Below are 27,058 nucleotides of genomic sequence, written 5' to 3'. Positions count from 1 at the left end.
GGGTGTGGGCAGAAGCCCACCTCTCCCTGCTGCTGGGGCAGCTCTGTCCCCACCACCTCTTGCTTGCTTCTCGGCGGGGAGCAGCAGGCCATTCTGCCAAGCGCCTTCCGCTGATAATACCCACTCGCCTGGGCACACGGCTCCGAGCCTCCCGCTGCCTGGTTACTAATCCTTTCCTGGCTCAACCTCCCCAAGTGCCAGCCCCCACCTGCCCCGCAGTGTCAGAGGACTTTCCGGCTGCTCTGCACACAGTTGGTACTGGAGGAAAGAAAGCCGCCTTGTAAACACGGGCCAGGGCACCATGGAAATGGGGACCAGCTGCTCTCGGAGGGTGTGACAAGCAGACGTGTGTAGGGCCAGGCTGGTACTCCTACTCCACTCCTACTGCCCCGGAAGCCCCCAGAATGGGTTATTGTTGATCAGCAGGTCTCTTCCTGGGGGATGATACTCAAAATTTCTATCAACTGGTAAAATGTGGGCGGATCAATCAGAATAGATGATGGCCTTCGTGCTAGACCAAAAGGCCTCAGAGTAGGGGCTGGGATGTGAGGGCAGTCGGGGACACTTAAGGGACTGGGGCAGTGCTGTTTACTAACCAGTGGTGCCTCCTGCTCAGATGGCATCAGCTGGACTTTGTCCATCATTTCTGGTTGGTCCCCATGCTGCCACCTCTCAGGGAGCTCTCTGCTACCCCCTTGTGTGCAGTCACTAGCCTTGCACCCTCTCAAATCAGGGGCTCATCCCAGAAGACAGGGAGCTCCCAACCATGCCCAGCCAGCCCTTCCTCTGCCTGGCTGAAGCACAGGAAGGACCCAGGATCCAGACCACCACCCACCCCAGTGCTAGCCCTCGGGCACTCCTGGCTCTCTCCTGGGCCCCCATGGTTCCAAGATGGTACTAAAAGGCTGGAAGACTCTTGCCAAATAGGGTAAATGCATTCAAAGGACAGGATGCCCCATGATGCTAGGGGAAATACACCCTGACCCCAGAGTGGCAGCCTTGGTCCTATGACTAACTTGAGACATGAATCTGGATAAGTCATTTGCCTTCACTGAACCTCAGTCTCCCATCTGTAAAGTGAGAAGATGGGACTGGGCGAGCCAGGCATGCGAAACACTTTCTACGCCACCGTCCTGTGAGGAGGGACTATTTTCTCCCATAGGTGGGCGGGGGGGACGGGAGACTGAGGCTCAGAGAGGGGAAGTAGCTTCCTCAGGATTACACAGCCAGGAAGGGACAGAGCAGGGCTGTGTTCATCTGTTCCCAATGCCCACTCCACCACACTCGGGTGACATGAAGCACACGGTCAGTGTCTGACGCTGGTTGGTAAGAGAAGAGAATGCTCAAACCACTGGGGTTGTCAGGGAGGCCTTCGTGGAGGAGGCTGTCTTGAAAATGACAGAAGTTGAGAGGAAGGTCACTCCAGGTGGGAGGTACAGTATAACCAGAGATGCAGAGGCCAGAATTGTCCAGCCATGAGGAGTCAGGTCTGGATGAGCCAAAGGAGTGGTGAGAGGTGGGGGTTGATTGAAGAGGAAGGTGAAGTAGCTTGAACGTGATGCCCAGTCCAGCCACAGCAGGTTCTTGAGCAGAAGAGCAGCAGAAGGAGCATTGGGTTCTAGCAGAAAGAGTCCGTCCAGCCATCAGATGGATGGCAGGATGCCTCATAGCTCCCCCTCTCCTCCTGGAGGAAGAGCCCCCTGGAAAAGCCCTCATTTCTTCCAGGAGAATCCAAGCCCTGCTGCTTCATTGTCCATCCTCACTCACTGAGGCAGATAATCCAAAGAGTCATTTCAGCTGCTTGGAACAGCAGGGTGGGTTTTGTGCTACCTGGTTCCTAATTCAGCTGCACTCACTTGACCCTCACCCCATTTCCGCCAGGCCCCGCTGAGAGCTGCCGGGCACTGAGGGAGCTGCCACTCGGGACCAGAGTTGCGTGGATGCGGATGGCGGTGGTGGCGTGGGAAGGCAGGCCAGCATGCTGGCAGAGCCCTGGGGGCACAGAGCAGAGTGCAGGGGTGAGCAGGGGCTCGGGCTTGGGTGGGTGGCTCGCACACTGCCCAAGGAAGCCTGTCTCTGCCCCGGGAGGCCTGGCCCTGCCGACATTACCCAGACGCGTTGGAAGGGTCTGTCTGGGGTCCTGCCGTTTTCAGTAGTGTGTTGTGCTGGGGAAACCCAGAAAGAAGTTAGGGAGCCACATTGCACACGCCTATACCACTTGCTGGCCTTGACAGACTCCCATGAAATGGCTCCTGCCATATAATTTAGCATGAAGAATGACCTTGGAGCTGGCCAGTTTCCCCTTCAGGGAAACCAAAGACAGTGACTCGTCCTTTGTTCTGGGACACAGGAAGGCTCAGGGATGCTGCCCTGGGAGGCTCACCTCAGGAGGTTGATGCCGCGGGCAGGGTACTAATTGCTGGTACACTGTGTGGGGCTCTTACTGGTGTTATCATCCCCTCTCTGCTGGTGAGGAAACCGATTCCCAGAGGTGATTCCCAGACCATCCCAAGCAAGCCATCTGCCTTTAGTGTTCCCTCCTTCCTGCTTTTGCCATCAGCCACCTGTATTAGAATCTTCTGGGCCGTTCATCTTGCAGATTCCTGGGCTGCACCATGACCCCGTAAGTCAGAACCCCTGAGGCCAGCCTCTATTTTTAATAAACTCCTCTAGGAGACTCCTCCAGACACCGCAATCTCTTCACTTCCCCCACAATGACCTATGCCCTGATGTCTGCAGGGAGGGAGGTTCTGGCGTAGACAGGGATTAGGAAAGAGCAAGACATCGTCAGATAAGATGCCCCAACTCAGACATGGATTAGGACCCATGAAGTGGGGGCTGAGCTGACCCTCAGGAATGTGTTCAGACTGAGCTAAGCTTTCAGGAAAATTAGAAAGACCCCCAGACCCAGAGTCTGTCTGAGTTTAGCTCCACAGCATGAAGGCTGCCTCAGGAAAGCTGATACAGCAAGAAGAAACAGGAATTTAATACTTCACAGGGGCCCAGCAGCCCACCCAGGCCACCCTATGGAGACCCCCACAGATCCCAAGGCTACAATCCAGGCCTGTTCACTCAACACCTGGCCAGGTGGGCCAGGCAAAGTCAGGATGGGTCTTCTAGCTGGGCCCAGAGCATCACATATGCAGCCCCCAACAACCTCTGCTACCCAGACTAAAACATGGCTTTCCCTGGAGGGAGAAGAGGGAGTAAAGGACCCTGTCTCTACTCAGGGTTTAACAGCCCCTGCTGCAGGAGGGGAACGGGAGAGGGAGGAGGTAAGAGCCAGGACCACATGTACTCTGGGGGCCCCGCTGAGACTGTAAAAGTCCAATCTAACATCCCGCAGAGAAAAGATTCCAAGATTCTAAGACTGCAAGCCCCGTGATTCTAAGATTCTAACAGAAGAATTTCATGTTTTTAAGATTCCATCACCCTATGATTCTATGCTGATAGTTCTTAAAATTTCAAGTCCCATCGTTCATCCTCGGTCCTTAAACCGGAGTGCCCTAGCCGTGACGAGAGCGCGAAGAGAGAGTGAGAGACATGGGGAGAAAAACAGCTAATATCAAATATTAGCAACAGCTCCATTCTCTGAGTCAGAGATGGACCCTCGCAAGGGCCCAGGACCCTCCTTTTGAGTGTGACGCTGACTTGCTTTCCTGGGTAAGTGGCAGAATTGCCCGCACCTGGCCCTCCCAGTGGCCAGTGGGATGGTGCCCCAGCTGAGCAAGGCCCTCACACAGGCCACAGTGCCTAAGACAGTCTAACTCAGAAGCCAGGTAGGGACCTCAGTGGCTCCATCTGGGAGGGGACTTACTTATTTGGGGTGGAACATCCCCCTCCCCACCAGAGAGGAAGGTCCAAGGCAAAGAATTGGCTTAGGAAACTGCCCAAGCGCCCCACCTTGCTGTTCAGAGCCAGAGTCTCAACACTGGGCAACCAGAGGGTCTTACTACAAACCCCAGAACCAGGTGCCTTTCCACTGACACTTGGGCTGCAGTGTCCATGGCTACACAGCCCCTGCCTGATGCCAAGGACCCTTCACCCTTTCCGGTGAGGCCACTGCCTGTGGGATCTGGAAGGCCAAGGAGGCGCCTCTGGACTGGTCAGAACGAGTGGTCAGTCTGGCCGCCCTCCCTTCCATGGACAGGGATTCTGCTCAGCAGGGGGCACAAAGCTGAGTCCCTGAGACCAGCCCAGGGCAGGCCTGGCAGGGACACTTCCTGACAACCAGCCTCTTTGGACTCCAGAGAAGAGTAATTACTGGTTGATCATGCCCAGCCCCAAATCCTAATCATAGCTGCTATTTCTTGAGTGCCAACGATGTGCCAGGAAACGCACTTAACTTTTTATACACATTGTCTCGCTTCACCCTCACACAGCTCTGTGAGACAGGTACAATCAGAATTCCCATCCCAGAGACTAGGAACCTCAGAGACGTGTATGGTGGCTTTCCCAGGTCACAGAGCCAGCCAGTGGTCTCTGACCCCAGGATCTGCCCTCATCAACACTATGCTATGCTGCTACCAGTGGCCCCTACTCAGTCCCACCCCCTGTCAGACCCTTTGCCAATGAGATCCAGATCTCTGTGGGGGAACTCTGTTCAGGGCACATTTTCTTTGACCATGGCCTCCTGGAGCCACTGTCAGAGCCATGGGCGGTGGAAGTGAGCATTTGGACTCCTCCCTCCACAACCCAGGTGTCCATTCCAGCCTGGGCCATGCAGGCCAGAGCTCTCAACCAGGGACCAGGGGGTCTGGCAGGGTTTCACTGAACCCTATTCCCTTTGGTCGTGAACATGGGTTTTCCTGACAATGCTGGGGTGTTGGGAAGTGATGCGGCTGGGGTTCCGATGGCTGTGGGTCAGACCTAGCTCCTCCCCACTGCTATGACCAAGGAAATCTCACCAGCTATGTCCATGAGCAACCCTGATCCTGTTACTCCAATGCCTTTGTAGGAGTATTTTTAGCAGAACTTTTTTTTCCAAAATAAATGTGAATTGTAAAAATTATTGCTCTGACTCATGGCTTGTTCGTTTGTTTGTTTCTTTGTTTGTTTTCCCACTGAGGTTTCCCAGGGAACAAATGGGCACCCCTAAATGTTCTTAGCAGAGTTTTGAAGCATGGCTAGGAGTTTTCCAGGGCTTAGAATGGAGCCGGGGCTAGGACTAGAATTGGGGTTGGGGTGGGGATTTGTCCTGGGCTGGAGTAGGGTGTTGAACTGGAACACTACGAAGAACACTCAGTCCCGTTTAAGACTCCCATGTCTCCATCAGGGATCCTAGCCTTGGAATCACAACTCTGCCATTTGTTAGCTATGTGTCCTTGGAGAGGTCGTATAACTGCTCTGAGCCTCATTTTCATGTCTGTAAAATGGGGCAATAAAACCAATCACCTAGAGTGTAGTGAGGATTATATGGCAGAGCCTTAAATATGTGAAAAGGGCTCGTCTAAAAAGCTGTTATCATTTGCAGCCTTTCCCATGCTGGAAAGAGCATTTCATGGAACCAGTGTTCCTGGGAGCAGACTTGGAGAACCAGTGCTTGGGTAATGCTCTGGGGATTAGAGGTAGAGCAGGACTGAGGCTGAAGTCAGGCCTGGGAACGCGATGGGGTCGAAGTCAAAGGGAATGGGATCTAGGAGGTTGTCTTTTGATTCATTCATTCAATACTCATTTATTCAATCAAAAATTACTTACTGTATTCCTAGTACATGAAATGTGCTGTATTAGATACCTGGGGGAAACATAAATGACCCAATGTGCATCCTGCCCTGGAGAGCTCATCAGGGCATTTGGTTGACTTCACTGCACATGAATTGGGCACCCACAGAGTGCCAGACATGAGGCTGGTACTAGGAATACTGTAGTGACTTAGACATGTGCCCTCCCTCATGGAAGTCCCCAGTCAGTGGAGGAAACCAGTAGGCACTCAGGTTATTACAACTCAGGGCAACGCGTGCAACAAAGTGCCTGTAGATTCCAGGAAAGGTGCCATTAACCCTGAATGGGAGCCCCTAGGGGTCCTGACTGGGGTTCTAAAGCATGCCTGGGAGTTCTCCTGGAAGCTAAGGATAAAAGTGTTCCATGTAGAGGCAACAGCAGATACAAAGGTATGAAGTCAACATTGATGTATTTTGTGAATTACTATGTAAGTAATACAAATAGAAACGTGACTACCATGTTAAAAACTAATAAATGATTCTTTATACCAGTTTGTACATACAGACCTCAGGGCTGCCAGCCCCTCTCAGGGCTTAGGGTACCTGGTGGAGGAGACTCTGAGAGCTCACAGTGAGGCCAATTGGGTCACATACCACCTGCGGGCACACAGCACAGTTAGAGCCCAGTGTGCAAACTTAAGACCTTCCTTAGACATCCTGGGGCCTCTGACTCAATGCCAGAGACAGCTTCTGTCTGTCCCAGCCCAGTTCCTCTGAGAAGTATGAATCCCTTACTAGTTCCACTGGCCAGCCCAGGCCCTGGTCCACACCAGGCTCCCCCTAGATCCAGCACAATCTCATGGAGAGTTGCCCCAGCTCAGGGACGCTGCCCCAGGTCTCCTACCCCTCCCCCCAGTTCTTTCACCAAACCCTCTTCTCGCACTTCCTTCCCACCCAAGGAGTAGCTGCAACCTCCCTCTGCCCCTCCTGGCTCTATATGGGCGTCCGTGGTCTCAGTCATTTCACAGGGACAGAGACATCGCAGTGACAAGAGATGTCACCAAGGAGAAAAGAGAAACAGAGGAGTTTTCTCCATAGACTCTCACTAGGTCTGGTGTCAGAGCCATGGAATCCGCTCCCCCCCCCCCCATGCCAGGTGAGACTGTAGAAAAAGTCCATCCCCACCACCACCTCCCCCCCAGTCCCCACCACTCCCATCAGACCAAAGGGTGTGCCTGGGCCAGCCCTGCCCCAGAAACCCTGCTGACTCAGCATGTGGAGTCCTGGGGCCGGTAGCACCCCTGCCTACTGCTGGCATTCCTCCCCTGATGCCCCCTGGATGGAACAGTAATAAAATTTGAGACTATATTAGTGCTGCTGCTGCCATGGCCCCTCCTCCCCCTCCCCCTGGTGATGGAGGGTCCCGAGGCAGCAAGAAATGTGCAGAAGCCTGCCCCAATCCCCTTACCCCAGACCCCACCCCTACATACTCACTCACATGCATAAGGTCCCCTCTCATCCAGGGGCACTCGTGTTTATACACACATATTTTTGCCGTCAGCTACAAACAGGCACGCACCCGCACATTCATGCATGCACACATACACCCATAGCTGCAGGCTCATGTTCAGACTCACCCCATACACATCAAGTCACATATACACAACAATTACCCCACAGCATGACCGCAAGTAACTCTCAGAATACTCCCTCTGTGTCAGGCGTGGTTCTGAGTGCTCTGGACATTATCATCCTGCTTAATCTTTTAAACCCGTGCTTCTCGAACTATCTGTGGTGAAAGACCAGGTTTGCTTGGGGGGGAGGGGGTCTGTTTTGTTTTGTTTTGTTAATTTCCAGTTGTTTGTCGATCAATATAAGGTCTTACTGTGAATTCAACACCCAACCTTGTTTATACCCTGTTACATGAGACCTGTCCCTGATCTCACACTTGGATACTATGGCAATGTCACGATGCTACAAATATTTCTGTAATATCTGTACCTACCTTGTCAGAGACCTGAAACAAACAGTTCTAGGACAGGCACGAGTCCTATCTGTATCTTGAGTAGCAATCCCTTGAAGCATGCCAGAAAGTGGACAACTGGCATTATCCCCATTCAATAAATAAGAAAACAGAGGTAGAGCATTTTGAAGATTGCCCACAGTTACACAGCTAGTAAGGGCAGGAGCCAGGATTAGAACCAGGACGGTCTGCTCCAAAACTGTGCTGCCTCATATCCCTACACACTTGGGCACAGAGTTATACTCACATACACAACAAAAGACACACACCTGCAAATACACATATGGACAAGCACTCCAGACACAAATGTGCATGTATTTATTCGCTATAGTAAACACACAGGTATGCACACAGAACTACAAGCACAAACATACAAATGTGTCTGTTTTGCTAATTATTATGTCCCTGGTGCTAGTACATTGCCTGACACACAATAGGCACTTAGAAAATATTTCTGAACGAATCAATACTTTTATGCCCCATATGCCTTCCTTCCATAAGAACATATTGTCTATGAGTGTATAGATTCTCTTTCATGGAGGGACTAACACAACAGGTTATAAGCACAATCTTTGGGTTCAGGCAGATCACAGTTCAAATCCTGTCTCTGACATTAATGCTGTGTGACATGGGGAAGTTGCTTCACCTCTCTGAGCCTCAATGTCATCATCTAGAAAATGGAGATTTCAGGGGCACCTGGGTGGTTCAGCCGGTTGAGCATCCGACTTCAGCTCAGGTCATGATCTCATGGCTGTGAGTTCGAGCCCCCTGTCCGGCTCCGTGCTGACAGCTCAGAGCCTGGAGCCTGCTTTGGATTCTGTGTCTCCCCCTCTCTGCCCCTGCCCACCCCCCCAGCTTGCACTCTGTCCCTGTCTCTCTCAAAAATACAAAAATGTTAAAAAAAATTTTTTTTTAATTTTTTTTCAACGTTTATTTATTTTTGGGACAGAGAGAGACAGAGCATGAACGGGGGAGGGGCAGAGAGAGAGGGAGACACAGAATCGGAAACAGGCTTCAGGCTTCGAGCCATCAGCCCAGAGCCTGATGCGGGGCTCGAACTCACGGACCGCGAGATCGTGACCTGGCTGAAGTCGGACGCTTAACCGACTGCGCCACCCAGGCGCCCCCAAAAAAATTTTTTTAATAAAATAAAATATAGTGGGCACAGAAGAATGCATGACCTAAGACCTCATTTTTAAAAAGATTAAGGGGGCGCCTGGGTGGCTCAGTCGGTTGAGCGTCCGACTTCAGCTCAGGTCATGATCTCACGGTCCGTGGGTTCGAGCCCCGCGTCGGGCTCTGTGCTGACGGCTCAGAGCCTGGAGCCTGTTTCAGATTCTGTGTCTCCCTCTCTCTCTGACCCACCCCCGTTCATGCTCTGTCTCTCACTGTCTCAAAAATAAACAAAACATTTAAAAAAATAAAATAAAATAAAAAATAAAAAGATTAAGAGCAGCCAAATTAATCAATGGTGGTAGAATTCATGAGTGGTTATTTCCAGGAAGTGGAGAAGGGAACCACAGGAGAGGCTGGAAGTGTTCCACACCTCGGTCTAGGTGGCAGTTACACAGGTGCAGACATAGGTTAAAAAAAAAAATCATCAATTTGCAAGAATGAGTGGTCAGGGAAGGGCTCACAGAGGTGACAGGTGAGTAAACATCGGAGGGAAGGGAGCCGTGAGTGGTTCGCTGGAGAAGGAACCGTGCAGGCAGGACAACAGGAGCAAAGGCCAAGGATACCTGGCAGGTTCAAGGAGCAGCGAGAAGGCCAGAATGGCCGAGGCAGAGAGAACGAGAGGCCAGTGGGAAGAACCGGGGTCCTCTGTAGGCCATGATAAAGACTTTAGTTTTTCTTTGAATGAAATGAAAGCCCTAGGAGTGTCTGAGAACACAAGTGCCGTGATGTGACTTTTAAAAGGATCCCTCTGAGTGTTCTGTAGACTGATGTCTGTGAGTATATTAGTCAGGGTTCTCCAGAGAAACAGAACCGCTAGGATATATATTAAGAGATTTATTTCAAGGAATTGGCTTACATGATGTGGCGGGCAAACCCAAAGTCTGTAGGGAGGCTGAAAGGCTGGAAAGTCTCCAGCGGGAGCTGCCGTCGCATTCAGAGGCCAATTCCTTCTTGCTTGGGAACTGCAGTTTTACTTTTATGGCCTTTCACTGATTAGATGAGGCCCACCCAGGTTATCGATGCTACTCTCCTTTACTTAAAGTTCGCTGATTGTGGATGTTAACCACATCCACAAAATACCCACACAGGAACACCTAGATGAGTGTGTGAATAACCGAGGATCTTAGCCTCGTCACATTGACACAGAAAACTAACCATGACAGGGGGTAAGGATGGAAATGGGGAGACAGGAAGTCACTATAATAACCCTGGAGGGAGAGGATGGTGGCCTGGAAATGGCCAGAAGAGCAGAGGTGGGGAGGAGGGATTGGATTACAGACTCGGTATCTGAGTCTGCATGACCTACGGATGGGATGAATGTGAAAGTGGGGATCCAGGAGTCCAGCCTGGGCAACAGCAGAAGCAGAGCTTCCACTGATTGAGATGGACAGACTACAGGAGGAACTGGTCTGGGGTGAGGCTGACAGTCCCATTTTGGACATAAGGCAGAGATGCATCCTGCATACCCAGTAGGCAGGTGGGCACGTAAGTCTGGAGTCAGAGGAGTAGCCAGGGGTAGAGATACAAATTAGGGAGCCCAGGGTTCGGCCAGGGAAGTATGGTAAAGCCAGAAAGGGACAGAGAAGAGACAATGGCAATGACCCAGGGGCCAAAGCTGTGCAGACAATGAGATAACACCGCACACCTGTTGAGAGCGTTAAGTCTGTTAAGACAAGCTACAGACTGGAACATATTTGAAACCAGGGACTAGTATCTAGAATATGTAAAGAACTCTCAAAACTCAACAATTTCTTAGAAATCCAATCAGGAAATGGGCAAAAGACATAAAGAGACGTTTCACTGAAGAGGATATACAGATGGCAAAAAAGCACATGAAAAGGTATTCAACATCATTCATGATTAAGAAATTACAATTACAAAAATAATAATAGTGACCAATGCTGGCACAAATGCAGGGAAACTATATACATATATAACTGTATATATATATGTGTGTGTGTGTGTGTGTGTGTGTGTGTATACATACATATACATACTGATACATTGCTGATTGGATTATAAAATGGTACAGCCACTCTGGAAAACAGTTCATCAGTTTCTTTAAAAAGAAACAAAAACAAACAAACAAACAAAAGCCCTACCATATGGCTCATCAGTTGCACTCCTGGGCATTTGTCCCAGAGAAATAAAAAAACTTATGTTCACACAGATACCTGTAAACAAACGTTCCTAGCAGCTTTATTCGTAATAGCCTAACATTGGAAACAAGCCAGACATCCTTCATCAAATGAATGGTTAAATAAACTGTGGGGCATCCACACCATGCAACTATTACTCTACAACAAAAAGAAAAAAGCTGTTGATACTTGCAGCCACTTGAAAATCTCCGGAGAATTATGCTGAGTGAAAAAAAAAAGTCCCCCCCAAATTACATATTGTATGACTCCATACATATAATATTCTTGAAATGACAAAATTACAGAAATGGAAACCAGATTGGTGGTTGCTAGGAGTTCAGGAGGGGGTTGTGTTGGTAAGCAACTGGGCATGGCTAGAAAAGGGCAAGAGGGATTCTTGTGATGATGAAAATGTTCTCTATCTTGACTCCATCAATGTCAATGACTCTATCAACTTGCCTACGATATTGTACTACAGTTTTGCAAGATGTTTCCATTGGAGGAAACTGGGTTAATGGCACACTGGTTATTTCTTTCGACTGTATGTGAATCTACAATTACCTCAAAATATAAAGTTTAATTTTTAAACGGACATGCAAAACGCTAGCTTAAATTTTGTATTAGGTCCAACAGGCATAAAAGCCATCAACATTTTAAAACTTCTGCTCTTCACCAAAAGACATCGCTAAGAAACTGGAAAGGCAAACCAAAGACTGAGGGAAAATATTTGCAATACCAGCTCTGACAAAGCACTTGTATCCAGAGCATAGAAAGAATCTCTACAATATGAGCAATACAATGCAATTAAAACCACAGTGGGACAGGACTTCACAACCGCTAGCACGCCTAAAGTTGGAAAGACTGACAATGCTAAGTTTTCACAAAGATGTGGAGTAACAGAAGGGTCACATGTTGCCGGTGGAAATGCAAAATGGTACCGGTGCTTCGGAAAACTTCACGGCTTGCCTAGATATTTACCAAAAGAAATGAAAACACGTATTCACAAAAAGACTTATACAGGAATGCTTTTTCATAGCAGCCCCAATCTGGAAACAACCCAAATGTCCATCGACAGGTGAAGGGATGAGCAAACGTGGTGTACTCATACAGTGGAATGCTACTTCGCAATAGAAAGGAACAAACTTTTGATACACACACAGACATGGGTGAACCTCAAAAACGTCATGCTGGGGGCGGGGGGAGCGACCCAAACGGCTACACTGTATGATTCTATTTATATGAAACTCCAGAACAGGCAAAATCATCCACGATGATAAAAGTAGATCGGTGGCTGGGTGCAGGGAAGGGGACTGACCGCAAAAGAATAGGAAAGACGTTTGAGGGATAATGGAAATTTTCCCTATCTTGATTATAGTGGCATAAATGTCAAAATCATGGAACGGTACCCTGATAACGTGTGCATTTCATTTTATAAAAATTAAAACTCAGTTGATTTTTAGTACGAAGACAAAATACAAGCCCAAAGGGGCTCTATCAACTTGCTATGAAAGTTTCTAAATGTTTACTCTAAATTTCCGTACTGAACTCTCCCACCCCGTGGACAAAAAACAGCTGTGGTCCGCGGTCCACGCTCTGAGCAGCAAACACCCTACCCCACTTTGCCAACTACTCGCTCCTCTAACACATCTCCCCAGCTCCGCCTTTCCAACTCTAGATCGGAAAGCCCGGAGGCCAGCAAGGGGGAGGCTCCCGACAGAGCCCGCGGTCACTGGGTCTTGAATACGGGCTTGCGCTGCAGCCGCAGCACCCGGTAGGTGTTCAGGCCCGGCACGTCGAAGCCAGGGGACAGTCCGTGGCGGTCCAAGGGGTAGAAGTTGACGAGCTGCCCGTGCTGCGCCTCGAGGGAGAGCCAGGCGTCGCCGAGCGGCAGCTCGCAGGGGAACTCGCGGGCCACGTGCAGCTGGAAGACGCGGCCGCGCAGGTGACGCAGCGCCAGCGTGCGGAACGCGGGGGGCACCAGCGCCTCGACGCGGGGCCCGAACTGGCGCAGGCGCAGCTCGCCCTCCGGCCCGGGGCGCACCTCGTAGAAGGTCTGGTTGGCGAAGGTGAAGTAGCCGGCGAAGGGGCGCGCGCTGGGCGGCGGGGCGGGGCTGGGCTCGGCCTCGCGTAGGGCCCTCTCCATGGCGGGCAGGAGCACGTCGTAGGCCTGCGCCACCAGGTCGCGCCCGGGTGGCCGCGGCCCCGCCAGCAGCAGCACGAGGCTCAGGCGCAGCGGCGGCACCAGGGAGAAGGTGGCGGCGTAGCCGTCCAGGTCGCCGTCCTTGCGCACCACGCGGTAGCCCCCCTGCGCGTGGAACTCCCACGGGGTGCCCGTCTCGTTGGCGAAGTAGGCGCCCGAGCAGGCCAGCAGCGGCGCCAGCAGGGCCTTGGCCGCGTCGGGCCGCAGGAGCGGGGGCCCGCCGCCCAGGAGCACCATGGCCAGCTTGGCCAGGTCTGCCGGGGTGGAGTACATCTGGCCGGACGGCCGGTACCAGCCCAGGTCGTAGAGCGGCGCCGGCCGGCCGCTGCCGTAGAAGCCAGCCGCCAGGCGGGCGCGCACTAGGGGCGTGAGGTCGAAGCCCGTGTCCTCCATGCCCAGCGGTTCCAGCACGTTCTCCAGGATCCAGCGCTGGTAGTCGCCCTGAGCAGTGTGCGCTGCGAGGACATGGGCCAGAAGCGAGAAGGCCAGAGTGCTGTAATGGCACCTGGAAGAGGAGGGGTGGAAACTGGGATGCGGCCGTGGGTGAGCATCTCCAGGCCCTGAAGAGCCGGGCCCCACCTGCTCAGACCCAGATGCCACCAGAGGTTCGTTGGACTGGGCGCGGTTGAGAAGGAACCTGCTTCACTGCATCCCAGGTGGTCAGACCCAGCAGAGACCCCAGAGATGATTGACTACAAGGCATTATCCTACATCTGGGAAGACTAAGAACCAAAGAGGGGCAGAACTGCCCAGAATCACACGGCAACTTGGGGAAGAGTTGGACACAGCAACACACCTGGGAAAGTGGTAAAACAAATCTTTTTGGTCCTTTTTACTTTAGTATAATTGATTTTATCAAATGGAAGACTAGAGTCCTGGGGCGCCTCGCTGGCTCAGTCAGTTAAGCATGAGACTCTTGATTTCAGCTCCGGTCATGATCTCACAGTTCATGGGCTCAAGCAGCACAGATCCTGCTTGGGGTTCTTTCTCTCCCTCTCTCTCTCTGCCTTCCCCCTGGATGTGTGCTCTCGCTCTCTCTCTCAAAATAAATAAATGAAACTTAAAAAAAAAAAATAAGTTCACTGTTCACTCACAAGAATGCACACTACATGAGGAAAGGCTGCTTGTAATTGGCTCCCTGCTGTATCTCAGTAGGTAGGTGTTGTATCTCCGTTGAGTAGGTACTCGATAAAAGTTGAGTTGGTGAATTGACAGAATACGAGGTTCACACAGAACTGAACCTGGGCCCAGCTTCCCCCTGCCTTGCGGTGCCAGCCTGTCTGGGCCTGTGTTCCCAGCTGTGGACTAGAGGATGCATTCAGGGATCCCTGCATCTCCCTTGGCTCCAGATGTCTAGGGTGAGGCGACTCAGGCTCTCTCCTAGGAGGGGTGTGTCACCTCTGGAGGTTCCTAATGTCGGTGGGGCCTCAGACACACTCCTCACCTGGTTCCTGGGTCTGCCACCAGCACATCATCCTTGAGCAGGCTCAGGGCCTCCTGGGTGCTGCCCCTCCACAGCAGGGAAGTAGAGCGGAGCCTTCTGGGCAGCCCTGGGGAAGAGCAGTGATCAGAACTGCTGGGCCGGCTGAAGGTGGGAGAGTGGCCCCTGGATGCACTCCCTCCCCCACCTTCCGTGGATTGAGAGATAATGACCGCAGAATCACTTTAAAAAAAAAAAAAAAAAGTCTAGCATGGACTCTAACCCTCCCTGTGTTTGGTTGGGCAAGTCACTTAGCCTCTCTGAGCCCCAGTCTTCCTATCTTCCTATCTTCCCCAGTCTTCCCTTTCCTATCTTCCCGGGGAACACAAGGGAAATCATTTAATTTCCTATATCATAGGGCTCAGGTGAGACAAAATGCTCAGCTTGGGGCCTGGCCATAGTAACTGCTCAAAAAAATAATTGTTATCACCAACCCACAGAAGTTTGATTCCATAAAATTCTTGAGGTCAGTACCCAAACAGGTTTTGCCAAACTGGCTTCTCTGACCACTTGGAATTTTTTGTTTATTGGATGTGACACGTATGGGAAGGATTACAGGACTGGGATTCTTTCCATCCCTCCACCCGGCAATAGTTTTCAAGCACCACGTTTTGTTCCAAGGTCCGTTCTGGGTCCTGGGCATTCAGTAGTGAACAAAACAAAGTCCTTGACCACATGGAGTTTCCATTCTAGTGGAGGGGACAGATGATAAATAAATACTCGTGCTATGGGGTAAGAAAGGAGGAATTGTTATTTGATACAAGGTGATCAGAAGAAGGCCTCACAGAGAAGGTGACCCTTGAGCAGGTGAGAGCTGGAGGAGGAGAGGGGGAGAGCCAAGCAGCAGTGTGAGGGAAGAATGTCATGCAGAGGGAAGGTGTGGAACAGCCAAGTGTGGAGGCCCTGAGGCGGGAGTGACTTAGCTTGTTTGAGGACCAGTGTGGAACAGCCAGTGTGGCTGAAGAGTGAGAAGGGGAAGACTTCGGAGGTGAGAAGTACTGGGGTTGTAGGCACCGGGTGTCATGGGGTGCTATAGGGTACTGGAAGGACTTGGCCTTTTCTCTGAGTCGGATGTGACCATGGCTGGGGTCGTGAGCAGAGGAGTGATGAAATCTGACGTATATTTCATCAGGGTTGCTCTGGTTGCTGTTTGAAAACAGACTTGGCGGGAGGGGGCGGGCAGAAGCAAGGAAGCCTATAAGGAGACTTGAAAAATCCGCATTTTTTTCATGGTGGCTGGGACTCGGGAGCCAGCTGTGGAAGTGGTGAGGACGGGTTGGGTTCTGGATCTACTTTGGGTGTGGAGCCAACGGAATTTGCTACTTGAGGGGATGTGGAAGGTATGGGGGTTGGAGGTATCAGGGGTGACTCAAAGGCTTTTGGCCTGAGCAACTGGGAGATGGAGTCCCAGGCCCCGGGTGTAAGTTCTGACTCTGGAACTTCTTGCTGTGTGGCCACAAACCGTGTACCTTACCTCTCTGAGCCTCTACTTGTTCCTCTTTAAATGGGCTGCAACACCTGCTGTGGTTTCCCTAGGAAGTGTTAGAAGGCTTAACTCAGAGAATGGATGAAAAGCTCCAGGAACGGGAGACAGCTGTAGATTACAGTGAGAGTCGATCATAAAAGACATTGAGAGCCTAGAACAGAGTTATTCAGGCAGCTGTTGCCTCAGCTGGCCCCTTGGGACTGTAGAAGACATGTAGGGTATTTTTAAACTAACCAAGCACCCTGGGCTTGGTTCCCTGGGTATGGATGAAGAAGAGTCCACAATACACCCCTAGAGGGAGCCCTGGAGTCAGAGTTATAACCCAGGTGGCTTGAACAGGATGCCGGAAGAGCCTAAGTAAGCCTGAAGGCTCCTTACCTGCATGGCCCCTTCCAAGGCCTATATCTAACTTGGAATTTTTAATAATGCATTCTTAAAGAGGACCCCTATAATTACCTCCTCATCAGGCCCCACTGCACCTAGGTCTAACCCTGGCTAAAATAACCAAAGCTACATTGACAAGCACCTGCTGTGTGCCAGGAGCTCTGCTAAGTGTTTTACACTCATTATCTCATTTAATCCCCAATAATAAGGCAAACCACAGTCATTTTACAGGGGAGAAAATAAGGCTCAGAGAAGTTCAATGACTTGCCCAAGATCACCCAGCTGGGAGAAGGCAGAGCTGGAAGTTCAGTGCTCATGCCCTTAACCATCAGGCCACCCTCCCCCAAGAAGAGTGACCCTGTCCTGCCTGAGCTGCTTCAGGAGGTTCCATCCTCTCGCTGAACCTCGGGTACACCGCCTGGGCTCAGGAGTGATAACCAGCCATGTCCGTTGACTAAGACCTCAGGCCTTTTGAAACAGTGAAATGGCATCGTTTCAAATGAAATGGCCTGGGTGGCTCAGTGGGTTAAGCGTCTGACTCTTGGTTTTGGCTCAAGGTTCATGAGTTTGAGCCCCCATGTCTGGCTCTACACTGACAGTGTGGAGTCTGCTTGGGATCCTCTGTCTCCTCTCTGCCCCTCTCCCTGCTTGTGCATGCTCTCTCTCTGTCTCTCTCTCTGTCTCTCTCAAAATAAATAAGTAAACTTAAAAAAATGGCAGGCACATGTATGTCAATTTAGTTTATATAAACGTATTATAGAGTAATATGTACATTACACATTCTTATACGTATTCATTCATACACATATGTGCACTTTGCGTGTATATTATTTTATTTATTCAAATAGTAGCATATAATATATGCCGTTTGAGCTTTTTCCCCCACTTAACACTGTATCTTATTCCATCTCAGTACATAGACAACATTATTCCCCTTTTTTCTAACGCTACATCTGATTTGATTATATAGCTGTGTTACAGTTTGTTTAGCCACTCCCCTGCTTATAGATACGTAGGTGTTTCAGTCTTTTGCCGTTACAAACAGCGCTGCAGTGAATGCATGCAGACCTCACACCACACATGTGTGAATACATCTGTAAGAGAATCTCCTAGAAGGGTAATTGCTGAGCCAAAGGATCTATGCATTTTTAATTGTGGTAGATAGTATCATTGTCCCCCACCCAGGTTGCACCAATGTAAATTCCCACCACTGATGCATCAGAGGGTCTAGTTCACCATAACCTCACCAACCCAGTGCACCCGCCATTTTGGCCTTTGCCAAGGGAAAAATGTCTCTCCGTGGTTTTAATTTGCGTTTATGTTGTTATGAATGAGGTTGAACATCTTTTAATATGTTTTCATAGTGTTAAGGGCCATTTGTATTTCCTTTCCTGTGAATTGTCTATTCTGTTCCTATTCTTCACCCATTTTTCTGTCGGGTTGTTAGTCTTTGTATTGATTTGTACGTAATATTTGTATATTGAGGGAAATTAGGTCTTCATTGTAGATCTGTGTACAAATATTGACCTGTTCTTGACCTAATAAGCAGATCTTGACTTTCAACTTGCCACCTGATCTTGATTTGTCCCCTTGATCTAAACTCCCAGATTTCGCCTCCACTTTTACCTCACCAGATCTTTCTACCCCTGGTCCACCATCCAGGGCGGGTGAGAGGGAGGTGTGGCCGGCCTGGCTGCATGAGAACCTGCTGCTCAGTTGCCGCCCCTGAAATGGTTTGGGTTGAGCTGCAAAACTTCAGGGCTGCTCACCTGAGAGCTGGCTGGCCATCCTTCGGAGGGTGACGGACGAAGGCCTTGGGGCTGGGCCCACCTTCTCCAGCTCATCCATCAAGCTCTGTTGTTCAGGGGCTGATGCCATGCCCAACGGGTTGTTAATGGTGAAGGTGCTGGCATACCGCTCCAGAGGGTCATCTAGAGAGGCTACAGTGCCCTCCTCCCACAGCCGATACAGCATGAGGACTGGAAAGATCTTAGAGATGCTGGAGATTCTGGGAAGTGTTAAGCACACAAGGGTGCAGAGGATATACAGTTGGCCTTACAACCTCCGTCCTGCACCCCAGGTCCCAACTTGCACTGAGTCCACCCTCTTCAGTGTCTTTGGGATGTTCAAGAACATAGCACAGTGGCAGGTGGACACTCTTGAGTGCCTACCCCGTGCCAGGCCTTAACCCAAGCCCTTCCCATTCTGGGATAGACGTAGGTTGGGATCATGTACCTCTCCCTCTTACTAGCCAAGTGGTCTTGGGCAAGTACTAGATCTCTCTGTTTCTGTTTCATTGTCCATTTCACAGCTTGTAGAAAAGATTGCACGAGATTGGGCATGTGAAGTGCTTGGCAACATACCTGGAAGGTAGGTAGCAAGTGTTGAGTAAGTGATAGCAAATGCAATTGTGGGCCCAGGCCTGGCACATGGCAGGTGCAGTGTGAATGGAACCTCTGTAATCCTCACAGTGTCTCTGGGAGTGAACGTGTTCCCTTTGCATTGTCAGCTTGGAGGATCCTGCAGGCAGCACCGAGGAGGGGAGACTCTGGGTGTGCCGCAGGGGGTCCCAAGTTTCTTCCGTCTGGACTGCTGCCGCCAACTAACAGCGACCCGGGGCAAGGGCCCAAGAACTGGTTACAGTTCCTTCGTGGCACATAGTAGGGTGTGGGAGGTGGGACACAGGGAGCGTTTTCTAGTTAGGGAGGTTCTGGGCTAAGGGCTCTCCAGAAGAGATTCCTTCCTGACTTGTTACCCCTGTGGTGTGATGTTGGGCACTCTCTGGTCCTCTCTGGCCCTCAGTCTCCTCATCTATAAAATTGTCAGGACTTAATAAAGGGTCCTGGCAGCTTGGACCCCCAGTCATGATTCTCTTGAGTCCCCCTACCTCCTAGGTCTCCCTTGTCCTCCCATCCCATGCCCCCCTCCACAGGACCCCAGAGGTCACCCAGCTGACCGGTACATAGTGTATTCATTGGGGGGCCCAGAGGCCGGGTCTGATCCATTCTTCCTCCCAAAGTTCCCGGTCCAGAGCACGGTGTCATTGTGGATGACAACTGCAGACATGGCAGCCAGGCCCGGGGCAGACAGTGCCTGACGCAGGATCCTGTCCACCTTGGAGGAGAAGAGCAGGAGTGCAGGCGCAGACAAACACCCCTCTGGTCCTGCTTGCCCTACGCATTCCCACACCACACCCTGCACACAGCGCCCCCTGCTGGGACCCCCTCCATTCTCGCCCCCCCCCCGCCCCCCCGCCGTGGCTGGAGCCTCAGACCTCAGGTTCTCAGACCCCCTGGGATTGGACCCCCACCCAGTTACAACCAGAGCAGCTCCTCTAAATTTGTTTTTATGTAGGGCTTCCTCGTAAGATTTCTGTTCAAAGAAAATTTCTTCGGGAAAATGTAAAAGGAGAGAGGGGCTAAACTACTGATGTCGTCGAACCCTTGTCTGCTGCCCTAGAAAACCTCAGGAAGGCCTGGCCTGACCCCCTAATGTTGGAGGATTCACTATAGAGGCCCCTAGACCCTCTTCGAACATTTATTGAAAGGACATTGTTTTCAATAATGAAATACAGTGACAATGTTAACATCCAAAGTTATTGGACATTTGGAATGTGCCAGGCACAATATAAAGTGATTTTCATTCATTGTCTCATTTTTTTTTACATTTTTTAATGGTTTTTTTTTTTTTTTTTTTTGAGAGAGAGAGACAGAGAGACAGAGTGTGAGTGGAGGAGGGGCAGAGAGAGAGAGGGAGACACAGAATCCGAAGCAGGCTCCAGGCTCTGAGCTGTCAGCACAGAGCCCTACACGGGGCTCGAACTCACAAGCTGTGAGATCATGGCCTGAGCTGAAGTCAGACGCTTAGCTGACTGAGCCACCCAGGCACCCCATGCATTGTCTCATTTAATCCACAATAAGCCAGTGCTAAATTTCTCCCTATGTTACAGATGAGAAGATTGAGTCTATGAGATATGAAGCGACTTGCCCAAGTGGCTAATGGTTAGTGGAGTCAGGATTAGGACCCCAGGCTAACTCCAGCCCTAGGTCCTAATTAACTGCCAGACCTCCTTGCCGAGTGATTTAGCAGGTCCAGAATTGAGTTCTGTCCATGTGTGGTTTCCACCCCGGCACTGACTTTGCCTCTGTGTGCCTCAGTTTCCTCCTCTCTAGATAGGGATTCATGAGGCATTTGTGTAAAGAAGCTACCGCATACTCCGTGCCCACTAGAAGCCGGCTACGATGACTGTTGCTATTTCTTGTTTGAATTGCTATGACCCTGGAGCCTCATAGCACCGTTCTGCTCCCTCTCCTTCACTAAAGCTTTTCAGGTACTTGCAGACAGTGATGGTGTCTCTGCCCAGGCCTTCTCTTACATGGACACGTCATCTGCCTTCCCTTCAGCCGTTCCTTGGATGACAGTTTCCCGCCCCTCCCCTGTGCTGCTGCTTGTACACTTCCAGTCGAGTTTCATTTGTCTGTGTGTCTCCTAAGGTGAGTGAGCTGGCCAACAACCCCCTCTAGCGTCAGGCCATCATGCAGTGGTAAGAATTGTGTTATAAGGTGTGTGTGCTTAATTACATTGCAATGGCCTCTGTGATACGGGCTGTGTCCTCCTCCCCCCGTCCCACCTTTCTCCCTCCCCCACCTGCAGCCCCAGCAACCTGAATTCCCTGGTGGTTCTCTGTGTGTGCCTTGCACTCATTCTGCTGCCTCTGGACCTGTGCACATGCTGGTCCCTCTATCTGGAGCACATGCTTCCCTCCCTCAGTCTCCCTTACTGTATGTATAAGTGCATATCACCTGGGTACTTCCTACTTGTTCACATCTCCGTTTAGACATCATTCCCAGGGCATCTGAGTGGCTCAGTCCGACTTCGGCTCAGGTCATGATCTCACTGCTCATGAGTTCAAGTCCCGTGTTGGGCTCTGTGCTGATAGCCTGCAGCTCAGAGCCTGGAGCCTGCTTCCGTTTCTCTCCATCTCTCTTCCCCTCCCCTGCTTACTCTCTGTCTCTGTCTCTCTTTCTCTCTCTCAAATATAAGATTAAAAAAAAAACCATTAAAAAAAAAAAGTAGACACCATTCCCTCCAGAAGCCTTGCCTGACCCCAAAGCCAATTTCTTTGTGCCCCCGCAGTTCCCTAAATGTCCCCTATCCTCACTCTTCCAGACTAGTAGCTTCTTGAGAGCAGGACAGTCTCTTCTTCCTGCCATGTCCCCGGTGCTTAGCCCAAAGTAGGTACTCAAGGAGTATATGTTGAATCCACGAGTAAATGCCCCTGCCACTGCACAGAACGTGCCCTCCCCTTCATCCCCCAGGCCTAGCACACACGCCCAGTTCCCTCTTGGGTCATCACTGACCTTTTCCAGGGCCTCCTTCAACACAGGGAGGGGGTGGGCCAGCGGCACAGGCTCAGGGTGTCGGGGACACATCCTCACAGGGGCAGAGGCCACCTCTGGTCCCAAGGAACCTATAGGGAGCATCACATGGTGAGTGGGGGACAGAGCTCACGGTAGGAGTCTAGGGATCATCCTAGAAGGGGTGGGAAGGTGGCAGCAAAGGCCAGAACCGTGCCTTGGGGCTGGCCCTCCCAGCTGGCAACAGCCTCACCAGGAGATAGATAGCAGGGCACAGCGCCCACCGTGGGGGCGGATGCCTGAGAGGAGAAGGGACAGTCCCACACCCACCACCTGATGATTGGCCTTCAAAATACCAATTAGGCCAAGGCTCCTGGCTGGCAGCCCTTTTCCCTTGTATGACCAGCTTTCTCCCTCCACGTAGTCAGAGGAGTTAGAAAAGTTCTAGCTCCTTGGGGCAGGCTCAACCATGTCTGTCTGTCTGTCTGCCTCTGTTTCTCTAGTTCAGATTATATATTTGAGTGGAGAGGTGGACTTGGGCCCCGCTTAGGCTTCAGGCCTAAATCATAAGGCCAGTGCCTGTGTCACCAGAGCTGTGTGTCTGGAATATCAGGTCTAAGTCCCATTCTGCTTTGGTCCAGGTGTATGTCTTCCTTGGAACCTCTGGGGAGAAGGCGTGGGCCCTGGCAGGACAGGATTCAGGCTGAGAGATCATCGCACGGGCCCCAGAACTCCCCTCATCCTCAGAGAGCAGTGTAGGGTAGTGAGGGTGGAAGCGCCCAGAGGAGCTGCACGCTCCTCAAATCCTACTCAGACCTGAGAGGAGCTTCTCTGTGGGAGGCTCACTATGGCCGCAAATCCTTCCAGCTCCTCCCACCTCTTGAATCCGGCTGGCCTTGTGACTTTGTCAGGACAAATCGATTGTGCACCTTAAGGAAGGTCTCTCAACAAATCCATGACATAGGCTCAATCATTGGAGTAGGGAGGTCTTGGCCAAAACCTAAGCTTTGCTCAGCCTGGGACTCAGGTAGGGCTGGTGCCTACAGCCCTGCATTAACATGCACGTGCACAGGGGCACGTAGGTGGCTCAGCCGTTCTAGCGTCTGACTTCGGCTTGGGTCATGATCTCACAGTTAGTGGGTTCGAGCCCTGCTCTCAGTGAGGAGCCCGCTTCAGATCCTCTGTCCCCCTCTCTCTCTGCCCCTCCCCCGCTCTCAAAAGTTCTCTCCCCAAAATGAATAAAACCTTAAAAAAATATGCACGTGCCCAAAAAGTCATCTGGAAATATTTGAATGCATGTTTGATTCAGTAGATACGGGATGGAGGCAGGGCGTCCTCATTTCTAACAACCTCTCAGGTGGTGCCCATGCAAGGGAGAAGACTTCGATCACTGTGGACAGTGATGGACCCGGTGATGGACCCAAGCAGGTCCACGAACTGTTTGTTTCCCATTTGTGACAAATTAAGTACAAAATTTGAGCGCACATGTTTAGAAACTTCTATAGCAGTTTAATGTGGTAATTTTGTGTGGAATCTTAAAACTTGAGCTTCTGTTCTATAATATTTTTTTCATTTAATTTCGTTTGTACGTATTTATAGTAATAACTGATCTGCTTTGGATTGGTACTTTGACCGTTGGCGAAGCATGGTCCTTTAGGACAGGCTGACCTGCCTACTTGAAGACTGTTTGCTTGAAGGACTGAGAAGCCCCTGATAAAAGAATATACCCTAGAAAGAACGGGTTGGGGTGGGAGAGGAAAAAGCCAGCAAGAAAATAAAAGGAGCCATTTCTGCACAATGTCTCTGTGGGAATTTGGGAGCCCAGGCCACCTCATCGAGCCTTGGGCATCCGTAACACAAGAGGAACGGAGAGAGACATTCTCCCCAGCGTTAGCAGAGAACTGGGATTCTGGATGATCCAGGTTGGAGGGTGCAGGGGTTGCTATAGCAACAAAGGGCCTGGTGGACATTGCCAGCAGCGGTGGCTCACTAGCCAAGCTTTGACCGGCCCAGGATGGAGAGGCTCCAACAAATGGCAGCTTCTGTCCACGGACACCTCGTTGTTCCTCCCAGGGTCTTAGATATAGCTGGGGGGAGATCTTTAAAGGGGTGGGGGGTAGGGCCTGGAGATCCTACCATGGGGGCTGAAGATCAGGCAAGAGAAACTCTGTTTTACCTATTGGGAGTCCCTGAGATTTACAGCCAGACTGGGTGGTTTAAGGAAACTCCAGTGGCATTAGGATCTTCATTTTATACCCAAGGGCAACATGACACAGAAAGGTCCCTTGACTGGTCCAAAGATACACAGCTAGTGAGGGTTGGAGTCAGAATGAAGGCCAGAGCTTCTGAGTCCAAATCTTGTGGTCTTGCCCCTACACCCTCAAATCAGGTGCATCAGCTCCAGGCTCCCAGGCCCCACAGGGATAGGAAGGAAGTCAAGGATGCTTGTGCACTCACTGGTGTCCAGCTTGGGGAGGTGATATTGCCACAGGAAGCAGCCAGTCATAACCACAGAGAGCAGGAAGAAGAAGCTGCAGGAAGCTGGGAAGAGCCACTTCTTTTTCAGTTTCGGCAGGCTGGGCTGCCAACCCACCTGGGAGGGGAAGGACAAGAGCACGGCCCCCAAGGGGGTCAGCCAGAGGGAGGCAGAAGAGGGACCCCTACCATGCCTCAGGTTCACCCAGACATCACAAGAGCCCACAGCTTGGGGCAGATATCACACCTGTAAAACCAAGGTCCTTCCCAGTGTGAGCCCTTCAACAGCTGTGCCACGTGTCTCTCTGCACCTCTGGGCTTTTGCATGGCCTGCTTCCTCTGCTGGGCATGCCATGTCTCTCCTGTGTACTTAGTGAAATAGCTAAGGCCGGCTGAAATGCCGCCTCCTCCAGGAAGCCTTCCCCAACTCTCCTCACCCAGACCCCCTCCAAGGCACTTTGGACAAGCCTCCATTGTGGTGGGAGTCCAGCTCTCTAATACAACGGCTGTTCAGCTAGTATTAGCTGGTGCTCCTGATGGAGTGGGAGTTCTCCAAGGGCACTCACCACTCAAGCTTGTTAGATCTTAACATTTTACCCTGTTTTCCTCATATCTCTACATTTTAAAAAGTACCGCGTCAGCTCCTTGTTTAGTGTATGGTCTGTTCATCCCATCCCATTAGAAAACAGGAGTTCGTTCACTCTCCCCCCTCTTTGTCTGCCCCTGCCCTGCCTGTGCTTGTGCTCTCTCTCCCTCTCAAAATAAATAAATACACATTAAAATGAAAGGAAGGAAGGAAGGAAGGAGGGAGGGAGGGAGGGAAGAAAGAAAGAAAGAAAAAGAAAGAAAGAAAGAAAGAAAGAACAGAGATTCGTGATTTGTTTTACTCACCATGGTATTCCCAGTGCCTAGAACAGTCCCTGAAACATAGCAGACCCTGATAAATAGTTGATGATGAATGAATGAATGAATGAATGGACAAACATTCTGGGTGGAGGCGAAGCCCTTTTTGTGCCACCTGCAGATTCCAGCCTCCTCCCCTTCTTCCCAGAAGTAGCACCCATTGTGATCTTGGTGTTCATCATTACCATGCCTGTTTTCATCCATTTACTGTGTGTTCGTGCCTTCGTAAACAGCACGTAGTATCACTTTGCACATTTTTAAACTTATGTAAACTATAACCTACTGTATTATCCTCCTGAAACTTGCTTTCCTCCCCCCCCCCCCATATGGTACATGTATTCTGTATTATTCGGTTTGACTTCTGTAGAGTATCCTGCTGTGTGAATATACTTCGGAGTATACTAGTTAGAACATGAAGTCTGGGGCCAGGCTGCCTTAAAAACATGACTGTTTTATGCATTTGAGTTGAGAGCACTGTGCCTGGGAGTGAAATTTCTGGGTGGTAAGGGGTGGCCTTTTTCAGGTTCATAGACACTATCCCGTTGCTCTCCAAAGTTGTTCAGTTAACACTCCAGCCACCTGTGACCCTAATTGCTACTTTTTTTTAAGTTTATTTATTTTGAGAGAGAGAGAACACAAGCAGGGGAGGGACGGAGAGAGCGGGAAAGAGAGAATCCCAAGCAGGCTCTGCATTGTCAGCGCAGAGCCCAACGCGGGGCTTGATCCCATGAACCGTGAGATCATGACCTGAGCCGAAACCAAGAATCAGACAGGCGCCCCTCATTGCTATTTTTAACTTGCATTTTCTTGATTACTAATAAGCTTGAATGCATTTTCCTGCGTTTACTGTATATATTTCGGTTTGCTTTTCTGTGAACGGACTGTTCTTATCCATGGCCTATTTGTTCCTATTCAACTTCCCTTGTTTATTAGAGTTCAGTATAAGTTTCAGATACTCTCGCTTGTGTTTTGTCTGTTCCCATTATGTTTATGATAACTTGTTGGAGGCAAAATCATGTAGTGGTGAATCTGTGGCCAGATTGCCTAATTCTGAATCTCAGTTCAACCATTTCCTGGCTGTGTGACCTCAAGAAAGTCACTCAACCTCTCTGTGCCTCAGTTTCTGCACCTGTAAAATGGAAGTGATAATAGTGCTTGCCTCATAAATTAGTAAGGCTTTAGTAGGTTAATATTTTTAAAGTACGTTGTTTTGACACGTCGTAAGCTCTATTAGCTATCGTTGAATAGAGGGATTTGGGTTTGCGTTTTGGTTGCTGCCGATCAAATTCATCCATATTGTCTTTTTTGTTTGCTGTGAGTGTGCGCGGGCGTGTGTGTGTGTGTGTGTGTGTGTGTGTGCGTGCCTGCACGCACAGGAAATACATTATACAGAGGTAAATGTAGATTTCTCTACAGTCACAGACAAAAACTATTTTGGTTATGGTGTAAAGAAGGAAAATCTCATTCTATTTTTTCCATACAGATAATCAGTCATCTCATCACGGATTATTAAATACTCCAGTCCTGGGGCGCCTGGGTGGCTCAGTTGGTTAATCGTCCAACTCTTGATTTTGGCTCAGGTCATGATCTCACAGCTCGTGAGTTCGAGCCCTGTGCGGAGTGTGCCTGCGACTCTCTCTGCCCCACCCCTACTCACGCTCTCTCTCTCAAAATAAATAAGTAAAAATTTAATTAATTAATTCCAGCCCTGTGCCACTGACTTGTATGCCGCTGGCTCTGAAACATACTAAGCGCCTGTCTGTACCAACACCTGCT

General features: G+C 50.5%; 1 protein-coding gene across 1 annotated transcript; it reads right to left on the bottom strand.

Annotated features, from left to right (window-relative positions):
- Window positions 1-12,723: 12,723 nt before the first annotated feature.
- On the bottom strand, window positions 12,724-24,497 carry LACTBL1 (lactamase beta like 1). The gene is made up of 6 exons (XM_047868743.1): window positions 24,362-24,497; window positions 21,908-22,017; window positions 19,504-19,661; window positions 18,317-18,555; window positions 14,642-14,747; window positions 12,724-13,702 (listed from the first exon to the last, which is right to left on the bottom strand). The coding sequence occupies exons 1-6, from the start codon at window positions 24,408-24,410 to the stop codon at window positions 12,724-12,726; spliced, it is 1,641 nt and encodes a 546-aa protein (XP_047724699.1). The 5' UTR covers window positions 24,411-24,497.
- Between the last annotated feature and the right edge of the window lie 2,561 nt (window positions 24,498-27,058).

The sequence above is a fragment of the Prionailurus viverrinus genome, chromosome C1, assembly GCF_022837055.1.
Source record: "Prionailurus viverrinus isolate Anna chromosome C1, UM_Priviv_1.0, whole genome shotgun sequence".
Lineage (NCBI taxonomy): Eukaryota > Metazoa > Chordata > Mammalia > Carnivora > Felidae > Prionailurus > Prionailurus viverrinus.
This window is presented reverse-complemented; position numbering and strand designations above follow the sequence as displayed.